At 38.8% G+C, this 27,075-nt stretch overlaps 1 protein-coding gene and 1 long non-coding RNA gene across 3 annotated transcripts; one reads left to right on the top strand and one right to left on the bottom strand.

The window, feature by feature from the left end:
* Positions 1 to 37: 37 nt before the first annotated feature.
* Positions 38 to 25,183, top strand: ACTR2 (actin related protein 2). 2 transcript variants are annotated; one of them, XM_075749714.1, is made up of 9 exons: positions 38 to 211; positions 6,679 to 6,789; positions 11,574 to 11,789; positions 15,797 to 15,869; positions 18,247 to 18,383; positions 19,381 to 19,530; positions 20,210 to 20,355; positions 20,763 to 20,895; positions 22,102 to 25,183. In XM_075749714.1, the coding sequence occupies exons 1-9, from the start codon at positions 164 to 166 to the stop codon at positions 22,270 to 22,272; spliced, it is 1,185 nt and encodes a 394-aa protein (XP_075605829.1). In that variant the 5' UTR covers positions 38 to 163; the 3' UTR covers positions 22,273 to 25,183. The 2 variants fall into 2 exon arrangements, with proteins under 2 accessions (XP_075605829.1, XP_075605830.1); XM_075749715.1 differs by lacking the exon at positions 38 to 211 and adding an exon at positions 322 to 471.
* Positions 6,819 to 9,312, bottom strand: LOC142601158 (uncharacterized). The gene is made up of 3 exons (XR_012834789.1): positions 8,941 to 9,312; positions 8,088 to 8,707; positions 6,819 to 7,631 (listed from the first exon to the last, which is right to left on the bottom strand). It is a non-coding gene; the product is annotated as an uncharacterized LOC142601158 (long non-coding RNA).
* Positions 25,184 to 27,075: the final 1,892 nt, after the last annotated feature.

Consider the following 27,075-nt stretch of genomic DNA (forward strand, 5'->3'; position numbering starts at 1 on the left):
GTCGCCGCGCTGATTGGGCGGTGGCGGGCGCTGACGGCTTCCGGCGTGCGCGCGCGGCGGGCGGTAGCCAGGGCGGGCGCGCGGGCGGGGGGGGCCCGGCGGTGGAGGCTGAGGCGGCGGCAGCGGCCGGGTCTGTGTCGGTGCGGGGCGGCGGCGCGCAGGGATGGACACGCTGGGCAGGAAGGTGGTGGTGTGCGACAACGGCACCGGGGTGAGTCGCTCCGGACCCGAGACCCGCCCTGCCGCCGCGGCGGAGGGGGGTGGGTGGGGGGAAGGGGAAGCAGGGCGACTCCCCCCCGACCCGGCCTGGCTTCCTGCCGGCACGCCCGCGGGCCGCGCCCGGCCTGCTGCCGGCGCCGCTACCGGGCCCGGCCGCCTTCCCTCGCCGTGCCAAGGCGCTGCCCGGGGCCGGCGAGGGCCGCGCCGCCCTCCGCCAGCCCCGGCCCGCGGGCAGCCACCGTAGCACGGGAGGTCGGTGCGGGCCCGCGGAATGAATGGGCGGGGGGAGCTCGGCGTGGAAAAACGCCAGTCCCGGCGGTTTGCCGGTTGTTCGCTTGTTTCTAAACCGGCTGAGCAAAATCTACCGTCGGGGTCTTCGGTGGTGTGCCTGGTGTGCGGATGTTGTGCTGTGCCCTCCCCCCCCGCCCTCCGGCATTTTGCTGTTTTACCGTGAATAGCTTCCTTCTCTACGCGACCTGAACAAGTCTTTCTGTAGCAACAAGCGTTTAACCAAAAATACCATTTTTAAAAAATTCTGAATGAGCGCATTATACATTGACTAACCAGGGATGTGTCCTCTGTATGCAGGATTACTAGTTTTAGGGAAATGGGTTTGGGTTTGGGGGGTTTTGGGTTTTTTTTTTTCAGCTACTGGTCAAAATGGAGCATCATCCTTTCCTTAATATCTTCATTATCTGCAGCATACTCAAAATTGGCATTTTTTTTAATCGAGAGAGCCCCAAAGGTTTTCTCCCCATCTTTTCACCTTTTCCGCTCTCTGTGAGCATGCAGGCACCCACTAGAGATTCATCCTTTTGTCAGTGGTACGCAGGCTTTGAGGTGCCTCGACAGGAAGTGAAAAAGATACCATTTTAAAGCAAACAGATAAGATGGTATAGGTGGATGTTTCTGCTTGGAAATTTTGTTTAGAAATCTAGGGTTTCCTCCGGTAAAAAAATATTGTGGAGAGTTAACAGCATGTAAAGATCTCCTTGCTGGCAAAAAACCAAAACAAAACAGGAAGTGATTTTTTTTTTTTAATATATATAAACACTTGGAATAAAGATTAATTATTTTTTTAAAGCCCAAGAGGGAATAGTTGAGACAAAGGATGTTGTCATTAGAGATTCAGCATCCTGAATTAGAGGGTTTTCCAGTTAGCATCTGAAATTATTAGAATGGCTCAGGAAGAAGAACATTGTATTTGACAGTTCTGGGGTTTGACAATTCTGATGTCTTCTTGTTTTTCCTCCAATAGCAAAAATTATCTTTAATAGGGCTAGAGTCTGGAGCCTTTGGGCACTTTTTACACTGTCATTTAGAAAAAGGAAAGAAAAAAAGGTGGCATTTACCATTTTCTTCTTACAAAGGAATGTACAAAAGGAAGCTTTTTTTTGTTGGGTTTTTTTTTTCATTGTTTAATATTCTTATTGTCAGGCCTATATATAAAAAAATTAATACTAGAGCTTCATCCTTTACTGTGGTCCTTTACATGGCAATAAATCATTAAGTAGTAAAATGTTTAGTATACGGGTAGTGCCAGCAGTGTTGTGCTGTAGCTGGTCTCAGTAAGCTGGGAGGCACGGGGTAGAAGCCGTTATTTTTATCCAATTTACCAAGCTGAGTTTGCAACACGGGTTTTGTACGGTGTAACATATCTGTGTGTGCTTTTAAATCAAGACACATCTTGGAATGATACTTTTTTTATTTTATTTTTTTTTTCCTCTGTGAGTTGTACCAGCAGGATATAAATAACTCTTAACAGTGGAAGGTGCCTTTACAGTGCCGGTGCGGAGAGGAGGGGCCTGTGTCACTTCAGCTTGTGTTGCTTTGGGCTGTGTTCAGCCTCTAAGCAGAACAACACATGTCTGGAAGTATCCTGGCCATGGAGTTCATTCTGTGGGAGAGCAAAGTATCAAAAATAATTGTTAAATCAGTTAGCTCAAAATATTTTCATTGATTTGGGATAATTAAACTGGAAGAAAATTCCATTCAGTGAGTCTTTTGAGCCTCAACTGCTTATTGAGATTATCAAGTAGTCCTACATTGTCAAACTAGTATTTTTATAATAATAATTTTTCTATATGACAAAGAAGAGCTGATTTCAGAGTGATTTCTGTTACACTGTGATATGTCATACTTAAAACCATGATTGAAATTAAATCTCTTGCCAGGTGCCAGAAATATTACATAATAATGGAGAATATCTTTAGAAAAATCAGATGCAATTTTAACTTTAGGCTTGTCTTTGAAATTTACTGTTCTTGTTATGCTGCATTATGACTTCTAGTCTGTCTGGCTGCCACCAGTCTTTGAGGAAGAGGTGACTAGAAGGAAGTTCTTGCAACACGTACTGTAGGAGAGAGGCAGGCAATGGCACCTCAAAGCTCTAAAGCAGTAGAGATGGAATTGGTATAGGACAAGCGGTAAGTTACTTAGTGACCTGTAAAATTGCTGTAATTATATTTAGGGTTTTGTTTGAGAGTTGCATCACTTGAAAGAATCAAGCACAGAGACCTGATAAGAATATTAGTGTTCATTTTAAAACATGTCATGTGACCTGTTTGTGAGCTTCCTCATTCTTTTTGTTTGAAAGAATACTTATACATACAAGTTCTTACTGCTTGATGACTCAGTAGGAAGTGAAAGAATCAGTATAAACCACAGTGAAATGGAGAAGAAACTATATATGGTAAAACTTCTTACATATGTGGTCTTGCACGCAGGCACGCTAAGTAGCTATTCTTAAAACATTCTGAATATATATCAAATGCTTGCAAAAATAAATGGTGATGAACTCTTGGCTTCCTTACAAAGATGCATATATTCATTGAGTGTTGATGTTATTGTTCCAGATATGGCGTATACTAGGCATTGTACTGAAATTATTTGATAATTGTTCCAGGGATGTGCACAATAAAGGACAGAAGAGAAACAAGTGCACTATACTTAAATTTTATTAGAAGGTTTCAAATTGAGAGTAGAGAGAACAATGAGCATTTAATATCTGGCACTGGAGAAGAGAAGCTGATTATATTCCAAACTACTGCAGTTTGTAATGTTTAATTGAAGATTTTGGAGGCTCTTCTGTGAGGAAGGGAGAAGTATCTTATGTTTCTTGTACCCCTTCAGGATCTACTGTATGGATACGGTTGTGTTTCTTAGGTGCATTTACCTCTTGGTGGTTTTACCAAATCTGGTTCTTCAGCCATAATTTCCAGTGTTAAGTCATCATGAACCTACCAAACCAGCTGAATATTCAATTCCATGTCAAGGAGAACACTACGGTGGGGGATGCTGTCCTTGATGGGGAAGCTGACGTACAAGGCTGACTTGTTCTCATCTTCGCCAAATTTTCATGTAGCCTGTGGGGGGACAGAGTTAAAATTTTGCCCCATCTATCCTACTGTTGAGTTTACCAAACTTTATAAAAAAAGTAATTTTTAAGGCACTCTGTTTTGTCCTGGAAGGGGTAGGGAACAGACCATGAATGTCCAAGTTTAATGTTGCTCATTGTAGTTCACATAGATGAAATCTGGTTTTGATTGTGTTTTAGGCAGGCTAGAGAAATGACAGTCTGCTTTTAAAATCTAGGATTTATTAATTGCCAATATTGTTAACAACCTGAAGATGATGTGTCAGGGCTTTAACGTAGAAAGGGGCTGGAAGTTACTGTTACAGTTCAAATAGTAAGAACTTAGAATAGTATTTTTGTAGGTTGGCATTTTCTAGGTCAGCATAGTTATATGTGATTTCAAGAGGTATTTTTAAGGTTGGCCAAGAGGTGCTTACTGGTTTTGGTTGCGTATCTTGGCGGTTGCTATGTAAACCTCAGGGTTAATTTGCTCAGTCGGCAGGATTTTAAAGTGTGGGTAGCGGACCTTCTTGAGGGGCACTCCGCTTGCTTGAGTCATAGAATCACAGAATGGTTTGGTTTGGAAGGGACCTCAAAGATCATCTAGTTCCAACCCCCCTGCCATGGGCTGGGACACCCTCCATGAGACCAGGTTGCCCAAAGCCCCATCCAGCCTGGCCTTGAACACTTCCAGGGATGGGGCCTCCACAGCCTCTCTGGGCAGCCTGTTCCAGTGCCTCACCACCCTCACAGTAAAGAATTTCTTTCTAACATCTAATCTGAATCTACCCTCTTTTAGTTTAAACCCATTACCCCTTGTCATAAAGATTCATTTAGGTGTAACTTCTGTTGACCAACGCAGTTGGCAATGACCGGTAAGGAAGTTGCTTCATGCTAGGGGAAAGAAAAGGAGGAAAAGCTGTAAGCAAATATATGGGTGTAAAGGAGCATGGGCTACCTGGAGGTGTTTATGGTTGTACTCAGAACAATTTACGAAACTCTGAGCTGGACGATGGGATTATATGGGCTATTTTAGAGACCTTCCTTCTAGCTTGACCAGGTCCTGCACAATTAAATTTACAGCAAAGATACCTAAATATTGTTGTCACAACAAAAACTCTGCCATTGAATGCAGTAATTTGCAAAGTCTGAAATGGAACTTTTTTTAAAAAAAATTTGGACACCATTATTTGGACTCAGCTCAGTCCTTCAGAATGTCTCATATGTCTCCTCTGGTATAAAACTTTCGGTAAAGCCTTCTGGTGTATTCAGCAGTGATCCAGGAATGCTTGTGGCTACTCTTTCCTTTCTTATAGCAGCACTGCATTCCTGAATACACAGATAAGATCTATATAACTCCTGGGTACTTCTGGCCTTAATACAAGCAAAAGAGTTGATAAGTACTTGCCTTTTCAGAGAACTTGGATTAAGGTAGAATGAGAGAAATGAGTTGTATACACAGTGTCATTCTTCAGGTATTCCAAACAGCTCTGCCGTTGGAGACAGCAAGCACTGAATGGGTGAAAGAAATTAGGGTCACAAAAAAGCAAAAAAAAATTCCCTTCCCCCTGTATTAGCTCAACTTTAATGAAAACATCTCTTGGCTTTTTCTGTAACTGGCTTTATAAATTTCTTTCTGAAACAGGTGCCCTTTTTACTGCAGTAAGGTGAGTAATTTAGAGCAACAGAAGGTGACTTTTCATGTTACTGTTAGTGTAATGGCAGAATTCCCCTCAGCTGCAATTAGCTGTACTCTTTGCTGTGATAATTATTTCAGTGGCTGTCTTCAGACCTCACTGCAGAAAACTCAGTGAACGTTCTGGAAATTCTGGCAGATGGCTTTGAATACAACCTGAAATGGAAAATTAAGCTTTGGGACAGAGTCCGGAGGAGGCTGTGAATTGTCTGTCCTTGGAGGCTTCCAACACCCACCGATCAAAGCCCAAACCAACCTGGTCTGAATTCAGTGTTGACTGGTTTGTTGGATGAGACAGCTCCTGAGGTTCCCTCCAACCTGAAAGATCCTGTGATGCCGTATTACTGCTGTCACACCTAGATAGTTGAGTCATTGTGCAGATGAAAATGCATAATGTTTAGTTTGGACTGTAGGATGTTGTTCTGGCATGCTGGTGTAGCACAGGATGCTAAATATGCATCAAAAAAAAGAGAAGTCTGCTCTATGTGACCTGTAGGCAGAACATCAGAGTAGGATAGCCAAAGAGCATAATTTGCTGATACCCATGAACTAAAATTGTAACTTCTTGCTGGCACATTTAAAGTTCTTGTTTTACACCTGAGCTTCCTCTAGTGACTGAGTTATTTTTATTTTTTTTTTTATGCTCAGTTAATCCTCACTGTTTTCTTCATGCGTGTTCTATCTTGGACCCAGTGATCTAAAGCTTCCTTTCATACATATCTGGGTAACAAACACTCTTTCAGAGTATTTGGTTTGAGGTGAACAAACTACCATCAGCTGAGGTTTTGGTTGTGCTATTGGTTTTAGAAATGCTTACTGCAAACTCTTATTTTTATCCTTAAAAGAAACCCTGAAAACTATGAATCTCTGAGAAATCCATCTGAATTGCACAGATTATCTGCTAGTTCGCTGTTTAACACTTTTAATAACAGCATAACACCTGAATGCACAAGGGTTTGGGTTTTTTCTGATGTGTAATTCATTATGCTACTGTGTGCTCTAATTGGAGAGGCGATTTAATTTGGTCTTATTGAGTACTCATTATAAGGTGATCCATTACAAAATGATGGATTTCAGGTTGCTAGAGAATTTTTCAATAGAGTGGCAGGAAATCCGAATTCAAACACTGGACTCTTACACCTCTCAACATACTTAGTCATTTTAATACCGTTCCTCAAAAATCTGACAGTTTGATTCAGAAAACATTCTGGAAAATACTTTAATTCAGTTTTACAGATCTAAGCATCATCTGAAATGTGTAAAATTGATTTGAAAGTGTAAATCCAGTTGGTTTCTAGTGGGACACATGCTCCTAAATTTGGGCTTTTAATTTTTTTATCCCAAACCAGGTTTCTGTTGGTAAACAAAAGTAATGCTTATTCTAATAAAATTATTTATTCCTTTTCAGTTTGTGAAATGTGGCTATGCAGGCTCAAATTTTCCGGAGCACATTTTTCCAGCTTTGGTTGGAAGACCCATTATAAGATCAACTGCTAAAGTGGGAAACATTGAAATCAAGGTAACTTTTTTTTCATTATTATTCCTTTCTGACAGATAAAAATATTTAAGGCAGCTTTTGACTTTTGTAATGTTTGGAAAGGCTTTTTTCCTTAATTCCCCTTTATGCTGTTCCAGTATCTCTTGATTCATTTCTGTATTGGTTTTTAGCCTGTCACAAAGTTATTAAGAGAGTAATCTAAAGCACTGGAGGCCTTCAGATAGTACAACTGAGGAGGCAGCAGGTAGGGCTCAAATGGTTCTGGGCAAAAAGAGACTTCAAATGCCAAGATATACATGATGTCAAGATTAGAAATGGGACAGAAGTGGTCGATGTTTGTCACGGAACTGTACTGTGAGATTCTGAGACAATGCTGAAGAACTGCTGGAGCTTCCAGGTCTTTCTGTACCGTTTGCTTTCTGCTCACAGTTGATCATCTGTGATCTTGTATGAGATGTTTAACCTTGGTTGTGTTTGCATTTCATTGTTTCTATTGTTTTTGTTTTCTTTTTGCTGTTGACAGACAGCAAAACTAACTGGTACTAGTTACCACTTACAGATGGAGAGGCTGTGTTCAGGCTCCTTTGTCTTGGGATGTTATTCCAAGCTTGGAATGGGGTGGGGGAACCTTTAAGAATATTTTTTCTGAAGTCTTGGGAGCTATCATTTCTCACTTTATTTTGTGATTACAGAGTAACACTTCAAATGTTAGTAGTTGCTTCTGCAATACAGGCTTCAGTAAATGTCTTGGCCCTGCTGTGGTCACATCCTCCCTTCTTGCATTCTCACCACGCATTCTCACCTTGCGCTGGTCATACTGCATGTGCAGTCATGTGGTGAGCCACTTTAGTGAGCTGATCCAGCTGAAAAAGAGTGATTTCTTTGTCAGATAAAGTTTTGACTGCCTTACTAGACAACTGTGCAAGCTCCAGTTTGAGAGCAAGGCATAAGCAGGAACTTGAGGTAGAAGCGGGAAGCGGTGCAGAATTGTAGAAGCCCTCATTAGGCCAGCGAAGGTCAAGTAGAACCACACATGTACTGGTTTTCAATTTTGCTTTCCCTCTTGCTTCTGAGCAGTAGCTTAGTAAAAGGGGAAAAAATAAAAGGAACAAAAAAAAGGTCTGCCCAGTCTTGTTCCTTATTTTCAGAACCCTATAGGTGACAAGGAGAACTTCAGTTATCTGATTTCTGCTGCTGCCTGTAAAAAGCAGTATCAGCAGAAGGCCATGCTAAGAAGTCAAGAGGATCAAAAAATATCAGACCTCTCCAAAATGCCTTTTTTTTTTTTTTTTTTTTTTAAATACTGCAGTACTGCTTACCTTGTGTCAGGTAGGACAATTTGGTTGAAAGGATCTTTCACAGTAGATAGAAGTTTTTGTGAGGAGAAGGGAAAACATCTTCCTTTCTCTTGCAAGACTTGGAGAGGTGGTTTTTCAGATATTTACTTGAAGTTAATGTGACAATTTCTTCAGTGAGATCCTGGTAAAGTTTATAAAGTTACGCAGTGATTTACAAGTCTTGCATGCAATCTCATTGTTGAAGTCATAATTCTTTCTAGCTGATCTGATAAGTCTGTCCTGCCAGTTTGGGTATCCTTTGATTATCTGATAACTTAGTTTGATATCATTACAGATGACAGCGTTGAATTGGAAAGATAAGAGGTAGAAGTGGGTAATTTCAGTGCGAAAGAAGCAGTAACTATCATTTCGCGTGCATTGCCCGTCTTCTGCTTGAGCATGGATCACATGGGTGTATTTTAGAGAGTATAAACTGTGTCTAGATTCTTCCTAGAAGTTTTATAGCATCTGCTTGTCGGTCTTTCTTAAGGAAACAGTGTATCAAGAGAAGAAATCCCTGCCACAGATACTTTGGGTATCCCTGTAGGATAATACAGTCGAGTGTGAGTGCTGTTTTTCTTTGTGAGATTCTTGGAGATTTCCTTTAAAAAAAATTATAGCAGATGAGTTTTATGCCAAAATCTAATTGTAGCCATTCACTGCAAGTTCTTACAGGATAAGTTTAAAACTAAGTAAAGGAAGCTGGCAAGAAGATTATCAGTTTAACTTTTCAAAACTATTCAGAAAATCTGTCATTCCTGTGAAATTCAGAAACTCTGTGAAAAGCGCCTGGAAGATGATCAAAACAGTGGTTATCATCCATCTATTGAGTTACCAATTTCAAGTTGCTTTGTCCATGTTTTCCTTCTTGATTCTCGTTTCAGCCAGCAGCAGGGATGTAGCTTTTTCCTCCTGCTCAGAGTCCTCAGTTCAGGACATAAGCACAAAAGTTCAGTTATTACTGGGATTATTTTGCTTAAAATTGCAACCTTAAAACTCTAAAACCAGAAGCATAGATGTTGCTCTTGGCTTTTACTGACTTACTAGTTATGGTCATATGCCATGTGCACAGCCTTGTCTAGTTCAGATTAACCCCTTGCCCAGGGTAAAAGCCCAGTGTTACAGAATACTTATGCACAGAATCTTGTTTATGAGAAAATAGGCAGATATGCTGATCTTGTTTGCAACATAAAATGCATAAACATGCCATGCCGTGCTGCTGACATGTAGCAATGGCTTCCTTTAAAGAGACATTTTAATCTGAGATCCTGAGAATGTTAGTTTGGCCCTAACTAAACTAACTCAGATCATTTCCTGCTGTACATGCATCTCTTTTCAGCCTATTTCTACTGTGTACTTAAAATAATTTGAGAATTTCATTTAGGCCTTTTCTGACTTTCTTGCTTCTACCTTCTTTCTTCACCTTTCTTGACCTGTTGAAGTAGAATAACAAAAAGATGGTAAGTGAGGTGCCCCTGTGCTATTTGTTTACCATTTTTGCTTGATGGGATCTAGTAGCTGTTATGTTATTTTTTTATGCTATTCATTGTTTTGTCTTGTCCTACATTTTACATTTGAATACATACTTACTTTGGATGTTGTTCATTGCTTTGGTTTACTAGCAACTAATTCATGAGAATATTTTATGTATTGCTTCTAAATGCTACATAACCTGTAGTTGTGCAAGATGTAAGAATAACTCTTAAAGATCAACATGAGCTCAGCATCTTTTACAGTAGGAATTGCTATGTTTAACGTTACGAACCAAGAGCTTGAAAAAACTTTCAGATTTCAGTTATACAAATATTACTGAGTATCAAAGTGGTGGAAACATTGATTGTCATGATATGGGTTCCTCTCTGCAAATTCAGTTGTGCTGTCCTTCCTCTTCACCTACCGAGTGCACATGTTTGTTATTGTGCTCTTGAGAGCAATTGTTCTGCCCTTTAACTTTGTTTTAAAAGGACATGAAAGTTTTGTGCAACTTGCATTGCACATCTAAATAGCGGCTTGTCCTGGGCTATGTCCTGTTCAGCAGCATAGAGCCTCAAAGAACAATGCACAAAGAAGGCTTCTGATTCTTCTAGCTGATGGAGTTTCTGTCCTCTTAAATTCTCAGGAGTAACATGGCTGCGTGGTGGTGTTTTCATAGTACGGTTTCACTAGAGTAGATTTGATGTAAAATGTGAGTCTTGACTTCTGTCTTCTGTGCAGTGATCTGCTGTGCAAGGAAAAAAGAATAAAATGCCTTGTCAGGGAGAGGGGTTGGGAGAGGACTGGTTTGATTTAAACTATTTTCAATTAACTTCCTTTTTCTATGGTCAATAGTAATTGTTTAGGTTACTTCTTTTAAAAAGGCATTATAAAGTGGATGCTGGATTTTTCATTGTGCATCGTTTTTCCCTAGCATCGAATAGTAAGTTGAGTAACCCTCACTTTGAAGCTTTCTGTGCCACAGTAACTGCAAACTGTGGTGGCATATTTTTGTATGAAGCAGCTGGGTTTTTTGCAATGAAATGAATATAACACTAGTATGGAAACAGTGCTATTGGTACCTAGAAATATGTCTTTGTAGGCTAAATATGATCAAGTCAGTTGAGGCTTCTTTAGAAAAGTATGTGATATAATAGGGAGCGAAGATAAGATGTTTCTGTGCATGTTTCTTCTGGGAAATATGTGGGAAAGGAGAAGATACAGTGCTACTAATTTGGATGTGCAATGTTTGCATAACTAACTTTAATAAACAGATTGCTTAATCAGTGTGAAATGACTGTACAAACTGTGCATTAGTTGATTGTGTTTGTGTAAGAATGCATTACTGGGGTTTTTGGTTTGGGACTTTCGGCATGGAACAGACAAGGATATATTTTATATTTAGATGTGTCTCTTCATACCCTACTGACAGACAGTATGTAAACCATTGTTTCTTTTAATGTCTAGTGTGGAACTTCTAATCTCTTATTTGCTTTTGCTACTGTTCGGTATGCTTATTCACCACTCATTATTCCTTTTTTGGTATTGTGCACAGAAATTTGCAACATGCATGGAAAAATATTCTGCCAATCCCACCTACTACCCTTATTTCTTATTTTGCATCTCAGCCCTTAAAAATTAGTATTTGATAAAAAAAAGTTTTGAAGGTGTCAGTGGAGAAACATCTGTACTCATAAAGGTCTTTTGTGGTACCTAGCTGTAACAGGGTTTATTGGTTTGTTTAAGGGTAATTGGAAAATGGAATTTAATAAAGTTTATTTTGGAAAAGGTTTGGGATGGGTAACAGCCAAATTTAAATACTACATGAAATAGATTCTACTCCTCTCCAAAGTACCTGAAAATGATTGTCAAATGTGGGCATTGTATAAGAACACAGCTGGACACAGGCTGGAGCAGCTCACTGTCATTCTTGAGGATTTTGGTGTTCAGAAAACTTTGCAAGTGCTGACATGTTTCTCTATTAAAATTTTACAGGACCTCATGGTTGGTGATGAAGCAAGTGAATTACGCTCAATGCTGGAAGTGAATTATCCAATGGAGAATGGCATAGTTCGGAACTGGGATGATATGAAGCACCTCTGGGATTACACGTTTGGACCAGAAAAACTTAATATTGACACAAAAAATTGTAAAATACTACTCACGGAACCTCCCATGAATCCAACTAAAAATAGGGAGAAGATCGTGGAGGTATGTCTGTCTACTAGAAACTGATATACATTGTCAGTGAAGCATTGCTAAGAGCTTTTAATTTCTTGGAACACCTGGTAACTGTCTGAGGCAAAGCAGTTCTCCTGTTTGCTAACCAAAACTCGTCCTCAGCCATAGTCATGAAGGCTACTGTGGTTAAATCCAAACAAGCTGATTTCATTCAAAAGCTATAAACAGACTGCTTCTTTCAAGCCGTATAACCATTAAAACACAGAATTGGAAATACATGTTTATCTTCGTGTATCCAAGATACATTGATTACTAGCTATTGGATGAATGTTAATTCCTTGAGATGACTTGGACTTCTGTAAGCCAGTAATGCTTCAGGGGAGATTGAGGCTTGAGCAAGAGGATGCTTACCACCAGATGGAGCAGTGTTGCTGGAGGTAGTTGAGACAAAGGTGTGATGACAACCAATTGACTAATCTTTGATTAATGTTAGGGACTATTAATGAAAGCCTTCTAAGAAGGAAAGCCAGGCTCTTGGATCCTCGATCTCAGTGCTGCCCTAGCTGACTTAAGCTCCATCTGAACCTTGTGTTGATGTAGGTTGTCAGATGTATATTGTTTAGCTCTAGTACCATGTGACAAGTACTCAATTTTGAAGAGCAGTAATGTTTAACAAGAACAAAAAGTTTAGTTTCCTGTTTATTTTTCTCAATCATTATAGATATTTTCAATTAATTAAGTATTCAGTGTAACAAAAATGTAATTAAAAACTGCATTCTAAGTCTGAAACCTTATCCATTTATCGGAACTTTGAATATGAAAGCTTGTGTATATATATTTTTTTCCCAAATCTGTTGCTTAGTCTAATAAGAATGTATCTTTATCATTACCTACTGATCTTTCCTTTAAAATCCTTTTGTTGTCACAGCTACAGTGTTGCTTTCTGCAATGTGGCAGTGAATATATTTGTGTTAATCTTTTCTTTCAGTGACTTGGGAGCAAGTGAGGTATGGCAAAGTTGGGAAAACTTAAGTGAAAAAAAATCAAACTGTATAATCTAAATTTAGCATTTCTTAGCATTTGTGGGTATTAGGTACCTATTACCTAAGCATTATGTAATGCAACATTAGTAATACTGTCTATTGTATATTGGTCAGCTGTGGTGTGATAGACATAGCAGATTATTCTGGGTGGCCTCCGTGTAGAAGGAATGGTTGAATTTCCTGTTCAGGCTTCTTTGCTTTTTAGCTGTCTACAATAGTGTTCTTGTTTCTGTTTTCCTGCTAAACACAAAAGGCTGGATTTTAGTTGTTCTGGTACTGAGTAATTTTATACCATACACTGAAAAGCCTTCTGAACTCTGATACGGTATTTGTATTGTTCCATTTGCTTTTTTAAACCATTCCAGAGATTGTAGACACTTAATTATGATCCAGAGGATTAGGGAGAACTAGAATACATTTTTATAAATTTAAATTTGAGTTAAACAGAAGCTCATTATTTCTGTTAATATTATTAATTGATCACAGTGATATAAGGACTAGCAATATTTAGTTTTCTAACTGCAATATATTTATACTCCTTCCATTTTTTGACATGGACTTCTCCTTTTCAGGGAGGCTACCCCAATATGAAGCAGAGGACTGAATTAAGATTTTTCCTAAAGCCTGCAGTAAACATAGTAATGTGTCTGCATTTTGTGATACAGTGCAGTAGCATTTTAAAAGAAAAGCTTAGTCATCTGGACCATATCAAGATGATAGTTAATTATATACATTGGTACTTCATTCTACTTCCAGTCATTCTCTTTCCTTACCCCATCACTCCATCAAACTCAGCTACGTAGTAACAGCAGCAAGTGTTCACAGGACAGCTATATTGTAAAATATATTTTTAAAGTGCCGTTTCTTTCATAACATGTACAAGACATCTGGTTAATTGAGTGTTTGCTGTTTGTTTGTCCCTAGTTATCTGCTGCATTCTCATTCTCTAATACCCTCAGGAGCAGCCAGACTAATGGGGTTATCAGGTAGCTGTAGAGATATTCTAGCACAGTCACTTCTCCTAATCCCAAACTAGTGTTCTTTAGCTTTTTTCCCCAATTTTTAGTTCTTTTCTATACCAAATTAGAACATCACTTTGCAGGTAATCCAAAAAACTGTTGTCACAGGAAGAAGAATATTTTCAGAACATCCTGCTCAGTGTTTACATCTTAAGATTTGTTAACATGTGTCCTGTGTCAAGGCATTTTTCCTGTCAAATAGAACAGACCTAGATGTCTTAAAGAATAACAACCCCCCCCAAAGGCCTGCATATAGGTTGTATAAAAGGGTTTTGCAGTGGCTTCTGGGGTTTTAGTACATGTGACAGCATTAACTAATGCCATTTGAATATTCATTTTGTTGTATGAAGATAATTTAGATTTTTCTTAAATTAGTTTTTCATTTTCTAAGGACTCATTCATTGCAATAGTGCTGGTTTTAGACAATGACTACTCAAACTCTTTTTGAGTTGCCCTTTCAACTGTTCCTTTTCTGGCAGGCACTTCTGCTTCTTGTTTCTGAAGGTATTGTGTATGTGCTAAATTCTGGCCAGTACGGAAGTTACTAGCCAGCCTTGTAATGTCTTGCTCATGCTTAGCCCGTGCACCTGACCACTGTATTAAATTTCCTTTTTATTACCCAGTTCATGTTGGGGGTTTATAAAAACCCAAAGCGTGATGTTCTCATGGCAGGGTGCTCTGCGGCTCACCTCCTCTGTGTTCCTTTCTGCTTGACTTCTGCCATATTGTGTACTCACAGCAAATATCCTGAGAAAGGCGGCATCAGTCTTCCCAGGGGTTTTGCAGTGTGCTCGATACAGCTATGAAGTAATTAACTTGACTTTGCAAGGATCAGGTTTTTTATATGGGCCAGCCGTTTAAAATCACACTATTCTGACAGAGGAGGTGCTTTAAATAGTTCAGAATTCTAAAATTGTCAGCCATCAGCTCTTTTTCTTTAAAAATATTTAGGTATCTTTTACTTGAGCTGTGGGAGTACTTAGGATTTAATCACTTTCTAATTGTAGAAGTTGCAGAAGTGCTCAGGAGGCTGCACAATAGCAAAAGCAAAACTTCTATATGTGCTGGAATAATCAGAGTTCATCCGTTTTTCCTGGTAAAGCATTTTGAGGGGAAAACTGCTGTGTAGTATGACTTGTTTACTTGGCCTTTTTTGTGTTTATAAAGATGACAAGATCCTATAAACTCTACATCCTTTAATCTTAGACTCTGTTTCTTCACTGAAACTAGTTTCGTGGGTAGGGGAAGCTAGTTTACAAGACAGGCAGTTAATTTTCATGTTTCAGTAAGAGTTCTGCAAACTTGTGGTATGTTGTAACCAAGCAGCCCTACCTGTACTATTTCAATTGTAGTGGATTTTGCACTAATTTTAGAAGTTTGTCAGCAGTTGTGCTTTAAAGAAGGGAAGAAGGCGACCCAGATGCTGAGAACAGCCTGTGACACTGGGCTGATTCTAGGCCTATATGCGTAGGAGTCTGTTTGGTCTTTACTTGGCCTAGCCTGCAGTTGTACAAAGTGTGTAGGGCTTGATGTGATACCTGAACTTCATTAAATTTAAAGCATACACCTTTAACAAACATTTCATTCCCAAGTCACACTTCAGTAATGAAGTACTTGGCTGGCCTACAAGTACTGCCTCCCACTCATTAAGCACTTTGGAAAATGACTTAGTAAAGCTGCAGAAATTGGTATGTGGGTTTCTTGAAAGTATTCGCTTTCGTTGCTAAACGGATGTGGAATATTTCATATGGCTCGTCTTGCATGAACAGGTAAGGTATAGAACTGAATGTACTACTTACTGCCATAAAGCAAGTAGGTTTCTAATGTTTGTGTAGAATCTGTGATGAAATTTCTTGGAAAGTGTTTTTGATCAGTAAAAATACAGGATTGTAGAAATACAATTTTCAAACATACATGAAATTTCTTTTAAGTAGTTGGCCTGTTCTGGACATTAATTTTTGCCTTCATTTTACAGGTTATGTTTGAGACGTACCAGTTCTCTGGGGTGTATGTAGCCATTCAGGCTGTTCTTACTTTGTATGCTCAAGGTAGGCAAAGATAAAAAAAAAAAAAAATCTGTTTAGTTTATAAATGCATTGCTGAACCAAAGTACTAATATGGTATTAATGGGTCTTGGGCTTAATTCAATGCTGTTGTAAGTAAGCTCAGCTCTTACTTACAGACTTGCTTTTTGTTTTGAGGAGCTACTGATAGGTATTACTGTCAGTGTTATTTTCATCAACCAACTGTGGAGACATGCTTGTAAATGCAAAAACCTGGTTTATCAAAACTGTCGTTGTTTCAGGGTGTAGTAGTTTAGCCTTTGGCATGTTTCCAAGTCTTAATGACATGCTTTTGATTTTTCTGATAAAGGAAAAATTTATTACCATAAGTGAATTTCAAGATGATGACCAGGTGACTTTTGCACTATTTTTAGTTTTTAAAAAAAAGTTGTTTATCTACAGCAAAAGAATCTAGAATAAATGATCCTCAGCCTGAGGAGAAAATTATGAATTCACTGAATTGGACAGAAATTCCACCATTGACTGCAACCCATCTACGATTTTAAGAAGTTACTCAAGTACATCAGTTGTAATAACATGACTCCTTACATCTGTTTACTAGTGGTTTGGTGTATTTAGTTGTCACATAGCAGGACATAAATATCCTTTTCCATTAATGCGTCACCATAGTTTCTATGTCCAAGAGCAAAAGCGATGGTCTACTGGAAGGGTGGTTCTGTTATGCAGGTCATTAAAACTAGTTGAACCAAACCCATTTTTGCAGACCTGGATATTAATTTTATTTGCTGTGATCTGTGCTATTACTCTTTTTTCCCCTTGTATTTTCTTTGGTTTGATTCCTTGTAAATATTTAATTGACTAACATAAATTCTGCTGTAATTGTACATATATTTTACCATAGAGTGCTCAATTACTTTGTGAATAACAAAAAGAAACAACTTAGAGCAGTCCACAGTGTTTCTACCTACTAGCATCTGAAACAAATTTGAAGATCTTCTAAGATATAAAAACTAAGTGGCATGTAAATAGCACATTTGCTTTTGAAAATAAAAAAAAGCCCTTTAAAACATCCTACTTATTTATTGCATTAAAGATTAAAGTAGTGGCTAAAATGACATAGAGAGACATGCCTCATTTCAGTGCACCACATTTTGTTGCTGCTGTTAAAACTCTCTTAAGCCTAACTGTTGCTTTTACCTGGAATTCTGTGTGCTTGTGTGCCTTTTAAAGACAAAGGGGTTTATATATCAAAACCTAGTTCTAATTAGGAAATTCTTTAGCAGTTCCTCACAACAGTCTTTTGGATTTAGGTGTAGTCTCTTGTGACTATTTCCTTCCTTATTGTGTGTGTCCGATTGCAAGACTCGTTGTGTTTGCATAGCAGTTATTCCAGTTCAGTAATAAATCTGAAGATCCGATCACACAGGTGAACCAAGGTGTGTTCTTTGGTTCATTTGAGGGAAATAACCAATTTGTTTGCCTTCTGTTTACAACACTTGAGCAAATTACAGTAGCCAAACCAATGTACCTTGCCATTATGTATTAAATATTCCTTCATTATTTTAAGGTCTTCCCTTAAAACGTATTTTCTTGCTTTAGGTAGCTTGTGAGAAACTATAAAACTGTTTTCTAAGCAACTTTAACCATTAATTCTTATTATTTAATTTGTTAGTGAAGTATAGAAACTTCTGCTTCGACATGTGTATGATATCTCAGTTTTGTACACCTTAGAATTTAATGGTGTTAAGGTAAACTTTTTTCACTGGAGTTAATTTCTTCAGTCTATGAAAGTGGATCTGATTCAGCCTAATGCTGCTACTTTGGGGAAAAAAATGATGTGTGCTGTATAGTCCAAATATTCTCGATCTTATGAAAGCATTGTTTGTTTTTTGAATACCAGTCAAAATCAACAAGTCCTGATAATTGTAACAAGATAAACTTGTGGCCTGAATACCTCTAGGATTCTTTGTATTTGAGAAATTAATATAAGGTTGTACCTATACAGCTGAATCTGAAGACGAATTTGTGACCCAACAAGCATTTAATGATCTTAGATATTCTCTTTAATTAGAATGCAATTTAAGATGTCAAAACACCAGATAAAATTGTGAACGGTAGAGTTATAAACATCTAGGAAAAAGTAGAGATAATACTTCTAAAAAAAGTATATGACAGCATTTGTTACTGTGAAAACCTTAAGTTTAGAATCCAGCTGAATGGAAATAACTGAATTTTAAATTGTGGCTACCTTTCCCAAAACGATGACTGGAGGAACAGAGGTTGTGTTAAGGTTACAATAAAAAAATCCTATCTTAAACTCGCTACTATTTTGCTCTATTTATGAAGGTGCTAATAAAAGCTGTTGTTGGCTTTTTTTCTTCTCTCCCTCCCATTCTTTTAGGTTTGTTGACTGGTGTTGTTGTGGACTCTGGAGATGGTGTAACTCATATCTGCCCAGTTTACGAAGGTTTCTCTCTTCCTCATCTCACCAGACGGTTAGACATCGCTGGGAGGGATATCACTAGGTACCTCATCAAGGTAAGCTGGAAAGAATTTTTAAGGTGGAGGCTGGTATCTGTGGTACATCAGTTCAAGTTAAAATCCCTTGATAGCAAGAAACCACTATATGTTTTCCCTTTATTATTCATATGTTAACTAGAATCATAAAATCACAGAATGGTTTGGGTTGGAAGAGATCTCCAAGATCATCTAGTTCCAACCCCCCTGCCATGGGTAGGGACACCCTCCACTAGACCAGGTTGCCCAACCTGGCCTTGAACACTTCCAGGGAGGGGGTTGCCACAACCTGTCTGGGCAACCTGTTGCAGTGCCTCACCGCCCTCACAGTAAGAAATTTCTACAGAAAGAACTCCTGTATTCTCTGTATTGCTTCAGTCTATCCTTATGTTTTCTCATCTAAATTACATGTGATATTACTGATACTATTCAGAGACTTCACATTTTCTTAGTGGCAGTCTTGTAGGAAGGGATTTTATTCTATATTTGGGAAGGAAAAACTCAAAAGTTGGCTTTCCTGATACACAAAATGAAAACAAAATTGTATTCTATCAGTTCTGCTCAGCTATTTTTTAGAAGGACTTTTTCTTACAATGTGGAAAATAGTGTAGTGATTCTTCCCTGATTATTAAATAAGACAGTATATTTTATAGACTTTTTGGTTGGGTTTTTTAAATATAAGCAACAGTCTGGATTGACAAATCTTAAGGTTAAACTGGAATGCTGGAGTGTTCTGAAGTGAAGTCCTAAACATAAGAATTATTTTTGTTACCTTGTTTTTCTAACGGTTATACTGAAAGTTGTAATGATGAAGAAAGCTTCCCATTTGGAGCAATGCTGCTGCTATTCTACTTTTCTGGTAATAACGGGTACACTGTGACAGATTTGACTTAATACTATATTAGAAGTTAAAGAAGGGAGATGAACTTTTAAAGATAGGTATTTGAATGTATCCATCTACTGATAAAGAGATCTGGGCTGTTGCTCTTGTACTGGTAACCTAATATGTCCCCTCTAGCTCCTCTTACTGCGAGGGTATGCTTTCAACCATTCTGCTGATTTTGAGACTGTTCGCATGATCAAGGAAAAGCTATGTTACGTGGGATACAACATCGAACAGGAGCAGAAACTGGCATTAGAGACCACAGTACTAGTTGAATCCTACACGGTGAGTGTTTTGAGACAGCTTTTCTTGTCCTAAACTTCATAGGTTTAAATTTGGATAGCATCTAGCTTTGATTCCTTCTAAATTTTTTCTTGGCAGTAGCTCACTTCCCAGACATAAGAGTCTGTAGAATCAAGATTACTTGGTTCTGAGAACTTTTAAAAGCTTTTTGTTTTCTTTTCAGATTTTCCATAAGACTTTGTAGTCATTTTTGCCATTGTTGATCCTTGCAATTTGAGTATTATGGTACAGGAACTTGTAGAGAAAGTGGACTTAGTCTAGCATGTCAGATTGTTTCTGCTTCACCCATCTAGCAGTGACACATGTGAGGCAAGAATGGTAAACTTGCTCTTGGTGGGAACTTCCTGTGATCCTGCATGGAAGAAAAGAACTGCAGGAAAGCATTACTCTTTTGAATCGATATTAGGCGCTGTATTGCAAGGACATGTTTGGTACATCAGTATCGATGTATCTGGTCCTTGATGTCTCTAAGTAAATTGCATAATGATTGAAGAATTTGTATCTTCTTTCACTAGTACTGAATGACTTCTTGCAGTGGTGACAATTATCAACAATTTCCTGTTTTAAAGCAGTAGGAAACAATGTAGGTCACTTCCTCTTGGTTTGTTTAGTATCCAAGTGGATAAAAGTAGTCTTCTAAATGGTGTTTTTTCTTCGCTAGCTCCCAGATGGCAGGATTATCAAAGTTGGTGGAGAACGGTTTGAGGCACCGGAGGCTCTCTTCCAGCCTCACTTAATCAACGTAGAGGGGGTTGGTGTGGCTGAATTGCTGTTTAACACCATCCAGGCTGCTGACATTGATACCAGGTAAGAGCAGAACGCTTAAATTCCTCTATCAGGGTGTGGGGTGACATGAAAACTGCGTTCAAAGTAACCTCTTTTGCTTTAGACGCTAATGTGTGAACTGCTAGGGGAGCGAGGGGTCAATCTGAGATGACTCCTTGGAGCTTAACAGGTTGTCTAGAAACTTGACTATTTTGGTATGAACAAGCAAGGATAAAATCTTGAAAGCGCAATATTGTTTTTAATGCTGCTTTCTGGGATGCCTGGAAAAGCATGAGCAAGTCTGCCAAACTCATGCAAGAGCTGTTTTTGTGTAGTGACCGTTCTTTGTATTTACTTCTCTGTACGTACAGGTACCTACTTGTACTACAGAGTGTACTACACAACACTAGAAAGACTATTATTTTAGAAAGACTTTTTTTTTTTGTCAGGTCTGAATTCTACAAGCACATTGTGCTGTCTGGAGGGTCCACCATGTACCCCGGGCTGCCTTCACGACTGGAGCGGGAACTTAAACAGCTCTACTTGGAACGAGTTCTGAAAGGAGATGTGGAAAAACTCTCGGTAGGTACCGAGTCACTGCTTTATTGGTGTGGTGCAGAGGTTTATCCTGAATCCCCACTAGAGGGAACCAAGTAGTCAGAAATGACAGAAGCTGCGGGTAGCCCTCCATTCAACTTGCAAAATTGCTGCCTCTGTTCTTCGCGCCCCTGCGTTTCAAGTAGGTGGCTTGTGTGTATATACTCACAATAAAGCCATCTTCTAATCCGTGCTAATAGCAGGTAATTCCTGGAGTCTTGGGTTAGTTTGAACATAAAATGGGCTGATAAATGCTAGGGCACAACTTGTAATGTAGGTTAAATGAAGCTAATGAGGTTTTGTGCCTTAAGTCATCAGTGAGCAAAAATGATTTTTTTTTTCTGTGAAAGCTTTGGTTCATGCTACCAGTGAAATACTCAAAAGTAAGAGGCTAGAGTTCTCACACACCTTCAAGTGGAATAAATTTCCCTTGTTCATTGGTTACTGTGATAAGCAGACAACAGCCACGCACAGATTACAGAGGTAACACTGCATTGTAATGCTGTCTGCTTTTCAAGGAGGTATTTACAGAGAAAATTCCTTTGGAGTGGAGTTCCTAATGTTGAACTGAATTGAACTTCCCTGGTTCTCAATACAGTGTTCTCTGAACATCTTCTGCAGCTATATGGAATGACTCAATTGTACAGAATGTTTTAAGTTTAAAACAGTATTTCATACATAGCTTTGACTGTATTCATTTTTGCTCTTGAAGTCAAAGACTGCTCTTTAGCATTGAGAATTTAAGGGAATATTAATTAGTTAAGTTGGTCTAGATTGTATAAATTTAAATCTATTCTGTCTGCCCTTCTAAAACTTGGTATAATTCTGAAATATTTTGTGATTTGATGATCTGGTAACTTCTGATAATTTTAGCCATTGAACCTTAGGAAGTATTTCACCGTGTTCATGAAATGTAAAAATATGGTCTTCTGATTCTGACTCCTGGGCTTTTTGCGGATATACTGAAAGTATAATTTTGGGGAAAGTGTCAATAGCTGACTCTCATTTCCAGTGCAAAGTAGTTATTTTACTTTGGTTACGCAAGCTGGGCGCTGTGCTAGCATTTCAGTGTTTTGGTTGCATTTTTCTCACTAAACAGTTTCCACTTCATCATTCTGGTGGAAAGCACAATTTTATTTTGAAAGGCTTTGTTGCAAGAATCCTCGTAATAGTTTCTTTTCTCTTTCTTAGAAATTCAAGATCCGAATTGAAGATCCACCTCGTCGAAAGCACATGGTGTTTTTGGGTGGCGCGGTTCTAGCAGACATCATGAAAGACAAAGACAACTTCTGGATGACCCGACAAGAATACCAAGAAAAGGGAGTGCGTGTGCTGGAGAAGCTTGGTGTGACTGTTCGATAAATCCCAAAGCTTGTTCCCATCACATGTCTAAAGCTTTTTTGGGTTTTTTTTTTCTCTTTCATTGCCAGTCTCTGAACTCACTCAGCTACATGCTATGGAAAGGCCTGTCTGTGGCCTTTTGACCCAAAGGTCAGGTTTTGTTCTGGTTTCTTGGGGTAGCTTTTGTTAAATGTTTCTTAATGTGGCTAAATTTGACTATTAAATTTGACCACTTCCCTGCAAACAAAACAGAGCAAGAGCAGCCTGTCTACTTCATTGTTCCTTCTCAGTAGGCAATTGGGTAATTCTGGTAGGCTTTTTCTTCTGGGTTTATTGCTGTAGTACTGCTAGCTTTTGTCTCTAGTTCACAAGGGGTTGTGTGCCTTTTTTAGCATAAGAAAACCTTTAAACAGGAGGTTTTGCTATTGGATCATTGTGGTGGTTATCTTTGCATCCTTTTGCCTCTCTCTACATGAAGATTTTTTTTTTCTTTCCTGCAATTAGGAATTTTGATTAAACATTGTTAGAAACTAGTTTAACTAGCTGGAATGGCTTTAACACACTGTTTCAGTGTCATGTGGTTCCATACACACTGCTGCCTAAAGGGGCTTCTGAGGTGGTTTAACCTTAAAGGCAGTGGTGGGGCTTTCATACTGTATTTCTCTAAGTGGGCATGTACACAGTTGCCACAAACAGAGAAACACCTGATATTCTGGCAAATGTAAATTTGTGGCCTTAGGTGTCTTTTTCTGGAGGGAGGAGACAGGTTTGAGCTGTGTTGCTTTTCTGTTAAGGGACAACTGGGGTCAGTCTGACCAAAAATGCCTCTTTTTATAGCTAAATTTTGGTACTGTGTTGTCTCAGCATAGCAAGCAAGAATGTTAAATTAGCTATTCTGTAATTGTTGAGAAACTTAGATATGCTGAGACAGGAGCCTCTAAACTTCTGAAGAGATTTAATACTTTCAGAAATGCTTGTGAAAACGGTAACTATAGATATTAAACCCCCCAGAACTAAGTTTTAAAAGTCTGATGTTTTAAGTGCTTGTATGTACATCAGAAGCACTTCCCTTAAACTTTACAAGTATATTAACCTAGTGCCAAGTAGTTACTGCGAATGAATATTTCAATGACCAGTGTTTATTGCAGCAAGCAGATATTTATAAACAACCACTGGCAGTAGGTTATAAAGAATGACCTATGTTTGTTCCAATTAAAAATAACATTGGAATACAAGATGTTGTTGGTTGGTAAATATCCACAATTCATTTTGTCCAGTCTTGATTTTTGATACTTAACATGGGATGGGGAAGGAAGTGAAAACCAATGATGAAAATGCTGTTTCCAGAAAGTACATTAAAGCTGAGTTGTTCTGAAAAATAGAAGTTGTCACTAGTAATTATCAGCCATCTTCTCTGAGTATAGTTGCCTGTATTTTCTTCCTGCTAGCAGACTGGTAACTAACTTTGCAATAAAATCTGCCTTACATAAAGCATAGCAAAAACTGCTTGCATACAAATACCAGTTAGAGTTAGTTCTACTTTGCTTGTCATGGAAACATTATATCACTTCTTACTGGTTTTCCAAGCCTACCATAACATTTAAGCATAAGGAAGTTAAGATCTGCTTTTGACTTCCAAACTTTGGAATGTACGAGATATGCTTTCATATACTTGCCATTTGTCTACATCTTCACATTAATAATTGACCCCAGGAACATGGAAATACTAAACTCCCTTGGATTCTTAAAATTTGCTCTCTTTCTAAATCGAGCAGACAGCTTCCTTTTGGCTGAGCGAGCCAAACAAGCAGAAACCATGTCTGCGTTTCTTTAATAACAAGACAGTCGCTATAGTATTGCTAGTAATGACCATTTAATTATAGGTGGGTGGGGTTTTTTGCAGCTATATTTACTCTTAACTTGAACAATATGAATTTACAGGCATGCCGGTCATGCCTCAGTGCATGCACTTAAGCAGTTACTAGATTTTTGGGGACGTGAATGTAAGGGGTGCTCTGAATTCCTGTAGTCTTCTGAACATTTAATACACAAGATTTAAAAATGCTGTGGGCTTGCTTTAGAGCTATGGTTTCTCATGTGACTGTCTCTGGGCTTTTTGGACAGTGTTGAGAATCATGGAAATAAACCAAAGAATGATTTAAAAACCTTTTTTGAATGACAATCTGTCATGTGATTTTTTCAAATCTAGGCCTTGACCCTGCAACCCCTTTTCTAAACCATCTTCTCCCCCGTTCATTGGCTTCAGTTAGGTATGTGCATGTTTGAGTAAAGGTTTTGGAATTTGGCCCTTTCACTAGAGAACTTCACAGCACCATGAGTAATAAATGTCAGTTGATTGTGCAGAATCTTGGGTTTCCATGGAAACCATGTATATATTAAAAAAAAAAAGGCAACTAGCATTTTAAATTGCAGCTATCGTGGATTCAGAAGAATGCATATGTAATCCAAATACTGAATGGGGTGTTCCAGTTGTGCTCAGTGTGGTTTTCCATGTGTGTGTTTGCACACACGAGAGTGTGTGTGTGTGTGTGTTCTCTCAGCTGACAGTTTCAATATTGCTATGAAAGCAATCTGGTTTTAAAGTTGGTTGTGGGGGGTTTTTTTAAGACCAAATAACTTGAGTTGTATTTGCAATATGCTTCAGCTCCTATAAAATTAGAATAGAAGATGCTGCATAAGTTGTAAGTTTCTTGGGAACATCCTATTTTTAATGTTAAGCTGCTTCAAACCCCGCCCCCCCCCCCCCCCCCCCCCCCCAGTGTTCTAGGATGTTAACTGATGTAACACAAATGGCTTTTTATACAGTTCTGAATAATGTTAACACACAACACTGGTTGGGACCATGAATGGAAATAAACATCTATTTAAATTGACAGGTCTTTTCAATACAAAAATAAAATCAGATTTTTTTCAAAGTAGATTATGTTTGCTTTGTTTCCTTTGGGAAATCACAGTTCTGTCAGTTTTTCTCTAACTTAACTTCCATCACAAAACTATCATGAGCTGCTTATGCAGAGGAAATCTGACATGACAAAATAACACATTCCCTATTGATTGCTGTCACAGAGTGAGAAAAGTACCTCTACTCCATTCTCTAGCCAAGACTCCACTCCCTCCATCCTAGTTTCTTTAAAAAGAAAATAAAATCCTTATCATTAGACAGGAATCTTTTCTAGTTCAAGCTTTATACTCTGTACTGCAAAATGGGAAGAGCCCTCGACTTGTACAGACTTCAGCACCCCTGGCTAAGCTCAGAAGCCATGTAATAGTGCTCTTGGAAAAATCGTGGCATTTTGACCTTGTGCTACTTCAGCTGCATCCCTCATTGTAACTAATAGAACTGTACGAGGGGTAACGTGTAGCATTTAGAATGATGCACTGGTTTGAAGCAGCTCTTGCACCTGGAATTTTGTAATTCTCAACTTGCTGCGTGGATTAGTGGCTGGTCCACTAATCACGATGCATTTATCTGGCTTTTGAAATGAGCTCAACCAGCCTCTTCACCCCAGCTCATTGTACATGCTGTTCTGCATGTTCCCCAGGCATCATGTCCCCAGTAGGATAATGGCTTTGGTTTTCTTAGAGTGAACCAGTATGTGCAGTTTAGCTCTGGGTGCCTCTGTCTCAGTGGCTAGGTCAAACACATGCCATCTTAGGTAGACAGGATTAATAGCAAAAAAAAAAAAAACCAAAAAAACCAAGTGCCCAACCCCCAAATATTTATTCTATCACTGTGCATTCTTGGGGGGAAAAAAATAAATCAGGCTTTACCTCTGCTCAGTAATAATTCATGTTCCCCACTCCTCCCCTTTGGCTTGCTTTGCCTGACATGGCTTTTGTGCGGAAAGGACTAAATACAGCTCAGTTGACATTTGCTAGTCAACTTTTTCAATAGTGAATTCCTCCCTGCGGGCACTTCATCTATTTTCCACAAACAAGCTTCATTAGCTGTTTCAATACTGTGAAAAATCAAGTTTTGGTTTTTTTGACTATTTTTTTTAAATCCAAATATGTCTCCTCCTGTGTTCCAGCAAGCAGGAGAATGATATTATAAAAAAATGGGTTTGGACCTTTTCAGCAAGTATTAAAATCTAAACTAAAGTTTTGCTTTATATGAGCCCTACCATGTGATACTTGTTCCTTTCTATGGGTTGGTTTGTTGTCCTGGTGGTGTAAGTCACTGTCACTTTGCCATTATAGGCCTCAGGAAAAAAAAAAAAAGATCTTCCCTTCAGAGTAGGCTGCTAATTTTGCCTCTTACCTTCACTGCATTAAAACATTAAGATCAACTTTAAGTAACATTTTCCAGGTAAATAACTTACCTTTCAGTAACCTGTTGTTGCAGCCTATTGTCCCAACTAACAACTGCACGAAACAAGATTGCAGTGCACATCTCATTGCCCCGACAGCTGGAGAAGGGCTGCTTGCCCTCCTTGTGCTGAGTTCTGCTCTGGTGCTGCTGAAAGAAGGAGACAAGTTCAGGGAGGAGAGGAAGCATGGAGCTTTGCTTCTCAATTTTATTTTTTTCCCTTTGAAAGCAATTCCTTAACATTAAAGATTAGGGAAACAGTTTCTATTCTGGGTGATGAGTAAAGCATATTAAGAGTCTAAGCAGAGACTTGGGATGATGCTAAGGGGCATCTTCCAACTGCAGTACTTGTGCTCCTTCCCATACCTTTAAAAAAAAAAATTTAAAAAATCTCTGTTCCCCAAAGCCTAGGAATGATAATTAAATTGTAGCTGCAGGAATAATGACAGATATGGGCCCCTTGCCTACACCTTTTCATCACCGCACCCGTCTCC

This window comes from Balearica regulorum, chromosome 3, assembly GCF_011004875.1.
Source record: "Balearica regulorum gibbericeps isolate bBalReg1 chromosome 3, bBalReg1.pri, whole genome shotgun sequence".
NCBI classification, from domain to species: Eukaryota; Metazoa; Chordata; class Aves; order Gruiformes; family Gruidae; genus Balearica; species Balearica regulorum.